The sequence below is a fragment of the Delphinus delphis genome, chromosome 3, assembly GCF_949987515.2.
Source record: "Delphinus delphis chromosome 3, mDelDel1.2, whole genome shotgun sequence".
NCBI lineage: Eukaryota > Metazoa > Chordata > Mammalia > Artiodactyla > Delphinidae > Delphinus > Delphinus delphis.
In genome coordinates this window covers 146,566,738-146,580,275 of record NC_082685.1, presented here as the reverse complement: position 1 = coordinate 146,580,275, position 13,538 = coordinate 146,566,738, and the positions used below count along the sequence as shown (strand labels likewise).

General features: G+C 41.3%; 1 protein-coding gene across 1 annotated transcript in view; it reads right to left on the bottom strand.

The window, feature by feature from the left end:
* The window catches only part of GOLPH3 (golgi phosphoprotein 3), a 53,687-nt gene extending 40,430 nt beyond the window's left edge, over positions 1-13,257 (bottom strand). The window contains exon 1 of the mRNA XM_060009632.1: positions 12,748-13,257. Within this exon, the coding sequence (XP_059865615.1) occupies positions 12,748-12,972 (225 nt within the window). The 5' untranslated portion in view covers positions 12,973-13,257. The remainder of the gene's footprint in view (positions 1-12,747) is intronic.
* Positions 13,258-13,538: the final 281 nt, after the last annotated feature.

The following is a 13,538-nucleotide window of genomic DNA, read 5'->3' as shown; positions in this document are numbered from 1 at the left end:
CATTTGTAGGCTCAGAGCAAGGAAGGAGTAAAACAAGAGACTTTAAGGGAGTGGTGAAGATTTTAAATAGTCACTGCGGAGAATAATGAGGACCTGAACTAAGGCAGTGGCCCTGAGAATGGAGAGGAGACAAATTCAAAGAATTACTTCAGAGAATGTAAACTGAGTCACCTAGTAGATGTGGATGGTGAGAGAGAAGGCTGTAGACTCTGACCTAGCAACCTGTGTGGCTGCAAGCGTATGGGCTCCGACAAGGAATGCAGAACATCTTAGTGCAAAGATGCAACTCCCAAATCTCCATTTCCAGTCCGGACATCTCTCCTGAACACCAAATTTGCAACTGCCTACTGAAGCATAAAGGTTAGATATAAATATTGGGTTGGCCAAAAAATTCGTTCAGGTTTTTCTATAACATTTTACAGAAAAACCTGAACAAACTTTTTGGCCAACCCAATTAATAAGTTACCGGACCTCTCCTTTTGCATTTCCTAAAGGCACTTACAACCCAGTACAAATCTGCAGACAGACAAAAAAGACAACAGAGTGAACAGACTACAAGGGACTGTCTAAATGAGACCTCTGAGCTCTTTTCAAGGCCTCTAACTATTTAGGCAGACGGATAATTCTTTTAATATCTAGTTTCATTTTCAAAAATTTACAGCTTGAACAAAGTTAGAGGATTCACACTTTCTGATTTCAAAACTTATTACAGGGACTTCCCTGGTGTCGCACTGGTTAAGAATCTGCCTGCCAATGCAGGGGACACGGGTTCAAGCCCTGGTCCAGGAAGATCCCACATGCCACAGAGCAAGTGAACCCGTGCACCACAACTACTGAGCCGGCGCTCTAGGGCCCACGAGCCACAACTACTGAAGCCCGCGCATCTAGAGCCCCCGCTCTACAACAAGAGAAGCCACTGCAACGAGAAGCCCGCGCACCACAATGAAGAGTAGCCCCCGCTCACCGCAACTAGAGAAAGCCCGCATGCGGCAACAAAGACCCAATGCAGCCAAAAATAAAATTTATTAAAAAAATAAAAATTAAAAAAAAAACTTATTACAAAGCCACAGTAATCAAAACAATGTTGTACTGGCATAAAGACAGACATTAGGCCAATGGAATAGATTAGAGAGCCCAGAAATAAACCCTCACATGTATGATCATATGATTTTGACAAGGAGGAAGACCATTCAATAGAGACCATTCAATAGAGAAAGACCATTCAATAGAGAAAGACCATTCAATAGAGAAAGAACAGTCTTCTCAGCAAATGGTGCTGAGAAAATTGGATATCCACATGTAAAAGAATGAATTTGGACCCTTACCTTATATCCTACACAAAAACTAACTCATAATCGATCAAAGACCTCAAATTAAGAATTAAAACTATAAAACTTATAGAAAACAACAGAAAAGCTTTATGACACTGAATTTAGAAATGAATTATTGAATATGACACCAAAAGTACAGGCAAAAAAAAGAAAAAATAAAGTACACTTCATCATTAAAGGACACTATCAACAGAGCAAAAAGGCAACCCACTGACTGGGAGAAAATATTTGCAAATCACATACCGGCATACCTCAGAGATATGGTGGGTTCAGTTCCAGACCACTGAAATAAAGCAAATATCACAATAAAGCAAGTCACACAAATTTTCTGTGCATATAAAAGTTATGTTTACACTATAAATCATCTGACAACGCAGGGTTGCCACAAACTATCAATTTAAAAAAAAATGCAGTATCTGTGAAGCACTTAACAAAGTGCAATAAAACAAGACAAGGTATGCCTGTACCTGATAAGAGATTAATATCTCAATAGATAAAGAACTTCTAAAACTCAACAACAACAAAAACTGATTAAAAAATGGGCAAAAGGGACTTCCCTGGTAGTGCAGTGGTTAAGAGTCTGCCTACCAATGCAGGGGACACGGGTTCAATCCCTGGTCCTGGAAGATCCCACATGCTGCAGAGCAACTAAGCCCATGTGCCACAACTACTAAGCCCAGGAGCCACAACTACTGAGCCCATGTGCCACAACTACTAAAGCCCGTGCACCTAGAGCCTGTGCTCCGCAACGAGAAGCTACCGCAATGAGAAGCAACATACCGCAATGAAGAGTAGCCCACGCTCACCACAACTAGAGAAAGCCCGTGTGCAGCAACGAAGACCCAATGCAGCCAAAAATAAATAAATTTAATAAATTAAAAAAAAAACCAAAAAGCCAGAAAGTAGCTAGTGACAGCCAGGATGTGGAGAAATTGCAATCCTTGTGCATTGCTGCTGGGAATGTAAAATGGTGCAGCTACTGTGGAAAACAGTATGGTAGTTCCTCAAGAAAATTAAACACAGAATTACCATGTGATCCAGCAATCCCACTTCTAGGTATATCTCCAAAAGAATTGAAGCAGGGACTCAAACAACTCAAACAACAATGTTCCAAAAGCAGCCTTATTCACAATAGCTTAAAAGCAGAAACAACCAAAATGTCCATGATAGTTGAATGGATAAACAAACTGTGGTATATACATATAATGGAATATTATTCAGCCTTAAAAAAGAATGAAATTCTGATACATGCTACAACCTGAATGAACCCTGAAAACATTTATGCTAAATAAAATAGTCAGACACAAAAGGTCAGATACACAATTCTACTTAATGAAGTATCTAGAAGAGTCAAATTCAGAGAGAGAAAGCAGAATGGAATGAGAGTTACCAGAGGCTAGGGGGAGGGGGAAAGGAGCAGTTAGCCAATGGTTAAGAGTTGCAGTTTGGAAAGGAATCATGATGATGGTTGCAACATTCACAACAACGTGAAGGTCCTTAACACCACTGAATTGTACACTTTAAAATGGCGGAAACAGTAAACGTTATGTATATTTTACCACAATAAAAAAAGTTGAAAAAAAACCTTTCCTTTTATTCTTTTAGACCTATCAGTCACAGTTAAGACTATGGAGACTGTACGAGGGAACCATTTTAATAATGTTTCTAGCCCAGCACTAGGGACACTGCCCAGAGCATAAACGATCCTCAACTATTTGAGGACAAGTGAGAGATAGATGGATGGATGGACAAAATACTATAAGTTCAAAACTTAAAAACAATTTCTAAACATACCAAATATTTTTGAAAATCACTAAAACGTATGTTAAAACAATTTTTTAACTTTAATTTAGAATTTCATAGACACCATCTTAAAACACTATTTGTGACAATCAAATGGAAGCTAATCCCAAAACCAATTTCCAGTCAGCTTCAAAGTACTTTGTGAATAGAATTCCCCAGGAGGTTCTGTTCCAAGCCCTAGCTCCCCCTACCCTCCTAAACTGAAATGCCCCTTCTTCTGTAAATAGTGCAAATAGTCCAACTCCCCATTGCTTCTGACACTTTCCGGGACAGCCTCAGCCTAATTCACTACTTCCTCTGAACCAAAAATGTACTGTCTTCTACTACCCAGCTGGCACTTAGGACAGTACTACTTTACACTGTTACTTTAATTCTCAAGTGCCTTATCTCCCCACTACTAGACTATATACTTGTGAAGACCAGGACTTTTCTTGTTACTTTATTTCATTCCTAGTCCCATTTAACAAAACCTTGCACAAAGTACAATTTTATAATTTGGGGCAATTTTGGAAATAGTTATTCCCACGTCTTTCCCCACTCTCAACCTCCTCAGGGAAGGCACTTTGGTAGCCAAAGGACCTACAGTGAAGGAGAAATGAAAAGTAAATTAAAAGGTATGGAGGAAATGGGGAAAATGTTTCAATAAAGATAAATTTAAAAGAAAGAGTTGTGGGCCAATGCCTTCTCGAGGCGACCCAGCCCTAAGACCTTCAAGAGATCCTGGCCTTGAACTTAGGCAGGAAGGACCCTTCCCCCTAAAAAATGGGAGAAGGGGCATCAAAAATGGGAGGTGGAAACAACGAAAGGTGGGAAGAACTGGTGACCAGAGGGGTTAGAAGAGGTCAAGGACCTTTTTAAGCTTTTCAACTTAGAGCCAAGACATGATGAAACCTAATACTTCTGTGCACCAACTATACTAGGCATTTTACATGTGTTATTTTATTTACTTGTCATTAGAATCATTTATCATTTTGGAGGTTTGGAGGCTTCTGATGTCTCTGGAGAGTCAGCAGGATCTTATAAGAATTGTTCAAGGAAGACTCTGGACTTGGCCTAAGAATAAGAAGTGGTACTTCAGGTTTCCAGATTTCCCAGTACAGCATGCCAAGGATTACCAAAAAAAAAAAACAAAACAGGTTGTAGGTTCAGGACAAACACAAAGATAAGCGAGCACAGAACTAATTGCATCTGAACAGAATGTTCACTAAGCCCAGCAAAGCACAAGAGGGTTAAGAAATAATATAAACAGTGGAAATACTAAATACTTGTCAAGATCACTATAAATCTTAATTCTTCTCTGGGCTAATTACCTATTTGCATTTGTTCAACACCTTGCAGGGTTTAAAGCACTTGCACATATGCCAATTCATTGGATCCCTACAATTCAGAGGTTATGGGACAGCCCACAAATGTAGGCCCATTGTGCCCAGCGGGTAACTGAGGGTCTAAGAATTTAAAGCATTTATCCTAACTAATTATTCTAACTACTCAAAGGCAAGGTTGGAAATCAAAAACATGGCAATCTTCTAATTCCTGATCCAAGGCACCCCCTTATGTCCCTATTGCACTTAACGTGTACTTCCATTAAAGTCAATAACTTATTTTATTGGAATCATTTGCAAATCTGTCTTCTATATAGACTGGATGCTCCTGAGGGTGAGAAGTTTTTCTTTGCAACCTCACCACCAGCAAAGACACTGGCACATAGGTGTTCAATAGTTGGACTGAACTAGGGCTTCCCTGGTGGCACAGTGGTTGAGAATCCGCCTGCCAATGCAGGGGACGTGAGTTCGAGCTCTGGTCCAGAAAGATCACACATGCCGCAGAGCAATTAAGCCTGCGCGCCACAACTACTGAGCCTGCGCTCTAAAGCCCGTGAGCCACAACTACTGAGCCTGAGTGCCACAACTACTGAAGCCCACGTGCCTAGAGCCCGTGCACCGAAGAGTGGCCCCTGCTCACCGTAGCTACAGAAAGCCCGCATGTAGCAACAAAGACCCAATGCAGCCATAAATAAATAAATTAATTAATTAAAAAAAAAAAAGTTGGACTGAACTAAATCTGTTTCCATTTTATACAACAGGGCATAGATACAAAAATTAAATGACAAGCTCAATTCAGTGACTGAAATTTAAGTTAAATTCTTTTTTTTTTTTTTTTTTTTGCGGTACGCGGGCCTCTCACTGTTGTGGCCTCTCCCGTTGCGGAGCACAGGCTCCGGACGCGCAGGCTCAGCGGCCATGGCTCACGGGCCCAGCCGCTCCACGGCATGTGGGATCTTCCCGGACCGGGGCACGAACCCGTGTCCCCTGCATCGGCAGGCAGACTCTCAACCACTGCGCCACCAGGGAAGCCCCTAAGCTAAATTCTTAAAATCCTATTTCTGAGCTTATTTTGTTAACATAGTATAAAACTGTTTAACAGTTGCATTTGAGAAACTGGAACTAGAAAATGAAACCAGAGTAAAAATAACCACTAGCAATTTATATGCAGTCCTTTATTTCCAGTCCCTCCACAGGGCAGAGGGTAGAGAGTAGGGAACAAAGAGCTTACCTACACATTATTAACCAACAAGAATAACTTTGTCCTTAAAATTCAACTCACAACTCCCTGCAGCTCAGTATACTAAAACTGTTCCTCCTCCTACTGAACTACAAGTCAAATTCTAGTAGAATAAAAAGTCCTATGGGAGGGCTTCCCTGGTGGCGCAGTGGTTGAGAGTCCGCCTGCCGATGCAGGGGACACGGGTTCATGCCCCGGTCCAGGAGGATCCCACATGCCATGGAGCGGCTGGGCCCGTGAGCCATGGCCACTCACAATGGTGAGAGGCCCGCGTACCGCAAAAAAAAAAAAAAAAAAAAAAAAAGTCCTATTGGAGAAAAAGATTTCTAATCCTCAACTCAGCACAAACTTAGTATTTTCAATATTAATTTATTTCACTATTTCTCAACTTTTTTTTCCATTACTGCTCCCTAAAGAAGTTTTTTCAGACTTTTCTCTATAACCACACCCTCCCCCATAAAATTTTAGTAACATGGCACACTGTACGTGTATCTATGCTTTACACATAGAAGAAGTAAGAATTTTTCACCACCACCCCCAGAACCAATTTTCCCTCCCTTGGGTATGACGCTACCCTAAATGAAAATACATGATTTACTCAGTAAATATTTTCTGAATGGCAGCTATATGCCAAGCTGAGATATTCACCATGGGAAAATTCTACAACAGCAACACAATTTAGTTTTTTAGTTTACTGTAAGAGTTTTGACCCACAGAACAAAATGAAATGGGCTTGAAGATAGAGAACTTCTTCCTAGTGTTGGCACCTCATCAAGGACTTGGCTCAATAAATATTTGATTAATGCATGGAAGGTATTAGAATTCTACATGTGGTAGAATGACCAGGCTACAGAAATGCTGGCTTCCTATCTCAATTCTCACAGAACTGAAAATCCAACCCACCACAACCCTGAAACCTGAAATTTTCTGTAGTCAATTTTCAAGAGGAAAAAAAAAGACAAAACACAGCCAAAACAAAAAACTTAAACTAAAACAAAGGAACAGTTTCTATTAGATAATTTTTAACCTTCTGGTTCACTAAATGCTTTGAGTATCTGATGAAGGCTATGTTCTCTTTCTCCAGAAAAATATACACATACAACACACACAACTCCAGAACGTTTTACAGACTTTTAAACTCCAACCTTTGACTCCAATTTAAGACCTTCCCTTATTAAAGGAATATGTAAACTATACACAATTTATTAAGTTTAAAAATAAGGTCTTTTTTTCATTTAAAATTTAACTTTTTCAGCTTAAAAATATATTTACAAGAAGCATTCTTTCTGGCAATGTAATGTACTTTAATATTATTTGTATTCTTGCAGATCAGATGTTAACCAAACAACTAATAAGGTGAGATAATATGAATAAAATAACAGCCTATTTTATATATTTACCTGTAATACCTAAATTAAAACCCCAAGATTTACTAAATTACATTATAACACTCTACAATACTTTTGAAACATGTTGCAGTCTTTCAAGCTTTGATCAGGGAAACCTAAAGCCACTAACATCAATTCAAAAATGAAGCCAGGCTCGCACCTTTGTTACTTGTCACTACACTTATTATGTGGAAGAAACATGGGGACCAGCAGTCTCTTTGTGCTGCTTCAAAAGGAAACTAGCATGAAAATAAAATGCCCTGAACAAAGACTACAGCAACTCTGAATGATACAATTTACTCTAATAGCAGAAAAATTATGCTGATACAAAGTAGGGAAAGTTTGCTTGGGCCAAAGGTTTAACACGACATAACTGGACAAGCATAATGCATTTAGCGTCTTTTGAGATTTACACGTAAGCTGACACTTACTGTAAGAGGTAATCTCTTTAAACATCAGAAAAACTCCCCAAATATTTGATCAAAATAATTTCAAAGTACAATTCTACAAGATGATCTCAAATGATCCATACAGGAATGCTCAGATGGTTTAAAATTAATAAATATCAAATATTAGTATGACTTATAAAATGAATCAGTGAATGCTTTGGCCACACTGTGAAAGGACGCTGAAGCACTGAAAAGTAATCTCACTCACATAAAATCTTGTTTAAAAGATACAATCAAGTGGTTCAATGACCTCCAAAAACTAATTTTTGAGATCCTGTATATCTCTTATGTGTGTACTTACTCTTAAATACACCTGAAAAAAATAAATGAAAACTCAAATCTTTCAAAAATATGAATAGCATATTATTTGTATTAAAGGAATAACAAAATTCCAAAACTATGAAGTCTTTATTATACTTTAAATTACTGAAATCTTAGCACACCTTTAAATACTGAATATTTGTTAAATGAATTTCTCATTAACAGATTTGATATCCAGAGATGGTGTGTATTACTGCATGTATAGAAAGGAGAATTAAAAAAAAAAAAAAGTTAGCCATCTTGATAAGTATTGTATTTCAAAGTACCAACCTTGGGAAACTTACTCCAAAAATGGAACGCTCTGGTATCAATCGTTGGAACCAATTTAAAAGCCACACAAAAGTCAGTTCCATCATTTTAGTTAAACTTAACTATTTTACCCTAAGTGTGTATTATCCAGCTCAAGCACTTAACTTATTTTTCAAGATAGAGTTAAATTATCACATTAAGGTTCTTATCTGCAAGCATTAAAAACATTAACAATTGACTCTGGCTTTCTTTAAAAAGGGACTTTACTGGAAGGTTCCTAAAGCTTACAAAATTGAAAGGTGCCTGGAAAATCGGGATGGGAAAGACAAGCACCAAAGGGCTAGGGAGAAAGAAGCTAAGGGACCCAAGTCAGAGAACACTCTGACCTACACTGACACTCCTCTGATAGGTCTCCAAACACCCCCCACAAGCCTCTGTTCTGTTCTCAAGATCCAAAGCCCCAGGAGAAAATGTCTGGTTGGACAAGTCTAGGTCTGACTGCACCACAAAAGAGAAAGGGTAAATGCTTCAACAGTGCATCCTGGAAATACATCCAACGGGAACACCCTAAAAACAAGACAAAACCTAGAAAGGACAAGGTGGAGAGTAAAACAATAAATGTCCGCAGCTGTCCAATCAGAACCATAGGAGAGGTCTACGTCTCTCTCCATTTTAGAGAGCTTTGAGGCTCAGAGATCAAATAACATGTAAAACAAAGGATACACCGCAGACCAGGACTATGCTATACTGCCTCTTTCTACTCTGCTATTCCACATGCACACTCTAAATTATACCTGGCCGTTTAAAGTAATCAAATCCAACTTTAATGCACTAAGATTTGTCATGAATGAAGATATTTAAAAGTATATGACACCAGTTATTTCACATAATTCTCAATGAGGCATTCTGAAAACACTAGCTACTGGAGGCACCTATGGAAAAATCAAATAGTTGGGAGGAAAAAAATACCTAGCTTGTTTGCAGTCCCTTCCTCTCAACTACAGGGGAGACAGCAGAAATCTTGCTAATTATTTGGAAGTTGAATTCAAATTTAAACCCATCTGCCATCCTTGCTGTGGCCTCTGACAATTTACTTCAATACCTATGTCCTCTGCCCAGACTGAGCATCGGAATCCCCAGAGGGGCCCAGGCATTGGTGTTTCAATTAAAGACAGAAAGGAAAATCACTGGTAAAAAATCTGAAATGAAACTCACAATAACTTTAGAGTCATCCCTAATAGGTAATCTGAAGCCAGACCATCTGCTTACTGGCGGGCAAGCTGAGCCTTCTGTTCAGCAAAGGGGTGAGGGAGAGAATACTAGATTCAGGATACGAGTTAAAATAATTTTAATATTATAGATTGTAAATGTGTTAAAAGTAAGCTGATAATACAATGAGAAAGAACAAATGACAACCTCACACAATAAGGATGAAGCTCACAAACTTTGCTTTACAAAAGGCGCAAATAAAAGTACAAAAATAGGCAAAATTATTCTATGCTGAATTCTAAAGTCAAGCCAGTGGTAACCCTTGAGGACCAGGCAGTGACTGGAAAAGGAAATCAAGCAGGGCTTCTGGAGAGCTGGTCATGTTGTTTCTTCATCTAGGTGCTGGTTCAACAGGTGTGTTCAATTTGCAAAAATTCTTCACACTCATGCACTTTTCTGTGGGTTTATTATTCAACAAAAACCATTTTTAACAAACCGTAAGTCTCAGCATTTTTGAAAAGTCAAACTAATTTCACCTCTCACAATTTCTTTAAAATTCTTCTTGTTCTGATTTCAAGTAAGGTTAGCTCACATATATATAAAATGTGTCCATCATTAATGACAAACCTAACCTTTGAATTTAGCTTTTAAATATCTTAAAAGTACCCAGAAATATAACAAAGATGGACACTAAGTTAAAATAATAGAAAGTTAAAGCAGTGAATTTATTAAGCTGTATATATTACAGGAAAAGTTTATAATTTGTTAATATTAAACTTAGTAAGGGGACTTCCCTGATGGTGCAGTGGTTAAGAATCCACCTCCCAATGCAGGGGACACGGGTTCGAGCCCTGGTCCAGGAAGACCCCACATGCCACGGAGCAACTAAGCCCATGCGCCACAACTACTGAGCCTGCTCTCTAGAGCCCGCGAGCCACAACTACTGAGTCCATGTGCCACAACTACTGAAGCCCGCGCACCTAGAGCCCGTGCTCCATAACAAGACAAGCAACCACAATGAGAAGCCCACGCACTGCAACGAAGAGGAGACGCTCGCCACTGCTAGACAAAGCCCGCGCCAGCAACAAAGACCCAACACAGCCAGAAATAAATTAAATAAATAAATTTTACATAAATAATAAACTTAGTAAGTTAAAAGCGTAAATGCCTAGAACCTATGTAAGAGAGTAATTCCTGTCCCCTAAAAAGAGTGATACAAGTTGAAGACATAGGGACAGGCGACAGGCGGGTGGAAGGAATCTCCTAAAGAGAAAGAAATGAATGGATGAGTTGCCAGGGCTAGTTATTATGTAAAGATGTGAGGACGGGGGGGGGGGGGGGGGGGGGGGGGGGGGGACATACAGGTTAATCCCTAAAACCTAAGTCTAAAGCAATGCAAAGTCCCAACCCCACCCACTGCCACTTCAACTCCATGCACCTGCCTGCAAAGGGAAAAAAGTTCTCCTATGTGGTTGTTGAAATGCTCAGAATTAGCTAGTTGTCTGGACCTTGGCCATGACATGGCAAAGTATAGTGACTCCTGACACAAACACAACAGATGGTTTCAATTATGTACCACCAAAGAACTTTAAATTTTCTAGGTTTCGTTAAGTATCATTAAGCTTCAACAAATAAATTCTTTAGATTATCTTCATGAAAACCAATCACAGAAAAACAGCATGTTAATATGTTTCACCTTAAACATTTAGAGTAACACATACTTAAAAAAACAAAAAGGTACCTTCTCACCATAATTTCTCATTTAGAGTGACTCAGAAGTCCAAAAGCTAGTTTTGGTTTTAGCGTTTTAGTTTTACACACAGACTGTATCCACATAGAAAAGTCTCAAAAACTATAAACCAAAATGTTCACTCAGAAATATGGATGACTTTTCTTCACTTTGCTTTTTTTTTTTTTTGGTATTTTTTATAATGTTACTTTTGTCCCAAAGGAAAAAGAAAGAGACTTAAAGAAAAATGTTTATTACCAAGATTCTAAATGGTGAAGCCTAAAAAAAGCTTTTTTTTTTTAGAATACTTTCTTAAAATCACATTTCTAGGACACTATACAACTAGTTTGCTTTTCCAAAGAACAAAAAGAAATTTCACATACAGTCTGCTTTCATCATAACTCAGTAATTAAAACACAGATACTGGGGCCCCTTTCATAGCCAGAGGGACATCAACTTTTTTCAAGAGATCATCAGAAAAACCTGAGCAAACTGGAAACCCAGAAAATGCAAATACTCTAGACATGTCCATCAAGGTAAATTTTAATTCATTAGATTACTAAATATCAGGAGTCCACAAACAATCCATATAAAACTCACCTACATCTGATAAGTTTTGGTGAATAAGACTAAGTTGTTTTAATAAGACTTTTTTTTTTTTTTTGCCCACCTCTGTGAACTGGGAAAAGTTTATTTAAAAAAAAAAACTTAGATATTTTTGTATCTGACTCTCAAAATGTGCCGTCTGTAGTTTCCATAGGGAGATAAAACAAGCTTCTGGGACCCCTCACCATACACGATTTATACAATATCCATTCATCTGTCTGACCCTCTGGCAGGTCTCTAAAAATAATCATTTTTGGAGACAGACCCGTGATAAAGCAAATATAGCAAAATGTTAATTACAGAACCTAGGAGGTGAGTGTATAGGTGTCCACTGCAGCATTTTTCTCAACTTCTCTATGTGTGAACAATCTCACAAGGTATTGGGGTGAAAACAATCGTTTCAGAGTCAGAACACAAGTATCTATGGAAACGCTGAGGCCTTTCATCAAATCACAAACCTAGCATTTCAAGCGCGCCCACGAAAATGCCCCTCCTTGAGACTGCAAGACTTTTTTAAAGAATAGTAAACTGGTAAAATGTAAACGCGATACTAAAAATAATCTCTCACGCAAAACAAATTTACCTAGGAAGTCCATTTCCAGGTTTCATGAGATTTTTGTTGGACTTTTATCAGTAAAACAACTTTTGCCTCCATTACCATTTCACCGAAATGTTTTCAAAATTCCAAACAGTACACCTTGTTTTTTTTTTTTTTAAATCACCCAGAAAGCAGATGAGTGGACCTAGGTCCACTGATCTCCCAGGTCCTAAAACCTGCAGAACCTATGAGTTCGGGTGCACTCTAACCTGCAAGTCTCCAGGTGGGAATTGTACCCTGGGGTTTACCCGGGTTAAACACGCGGAAAAAAGCGAGGAAGCAACAGACCGCCGGGGAGTCAAAATGAAAGGAGTGACTGTGAAAGAAGGGAAATCCAAGCAATCAGGGCGGGGAGGATCTGGACGCACGGGACCAGCTGGGCGCTCCCGGGCGCGGAGCTCGGGAGCTGGGAGGGCAGACGCGCGCGGAGCCGGTGGCCAGGCTCCCGCCTGGTGCCGGGGCCCCGCACCGGCCGCCCCCGCCCTGACCGCTGCACCCGCACCTCTCGGTCCTTGAGGCCCAGAAGGAGCACCTCCTCCATCAGAGTCAGCCGCGTTTCCTTTGAGTCGCCCTTGTCGTCTTCGTCCTGCTCGTCGCGACGGCTCTGCGCGTCGTCCTCGCCGTTGCCGCCGCCGCCGCCAGCCGCCCGCTCCTTGTCGGCGGCGTTGCGGGAGGCCTCGGTGCGCCGCTGCACCAGCCCCGAGCTGCGCTGGGTCAGCGAGGTCATGGCTCCGGCCGAGGCGCCGCGCCGGGCCGAGAGGGACGCGGGACTTGCCGGGTCTCCCTCTTCCTCCCTTCGCGGCCCCCGACCCGCGCTTCCGTGTTAAACCCGGGTGCTGGGGCGACGTCCGTCGGTAGCGGGGCCGGGTGCAGTCATGGGGAGACGGGCCGGGGCGAAGCAGGCGGGCCGGTCGTCGGGGCGGGCGAGGGGCTCCTTCCTTCCTGCGGTCGCAGCCCAGGGGCTGCCGGAGTTCCGAGGCGGAGGCGGTGGAGGAGGAGGAAGCGGCGGCGGCGGCGCCTTTCCAATATGGCGGCGCCGGCTGACGTCACTGGAGGATGTGGCAAGGCCGCGGCGGGGCGGGCCGGGAGAACGCCGGAAGCGGCGGGCAGGGACCCGGGGGCCGGGACTCGATGTCAACGACCCTCTCTCCGCCCCCCGGGTCTCCCCCGGCGCTCGCCCTTTTCTTGGGGTTCCTTCGCCGCCCGGCCCGCCGCCCCCCTCCCGTGACGTGTCCTTCCTCCGCTCGCCTTCCCCTGTGTCCCCCAAAGAACCGGGGCTGGAGCCAGAGTCTG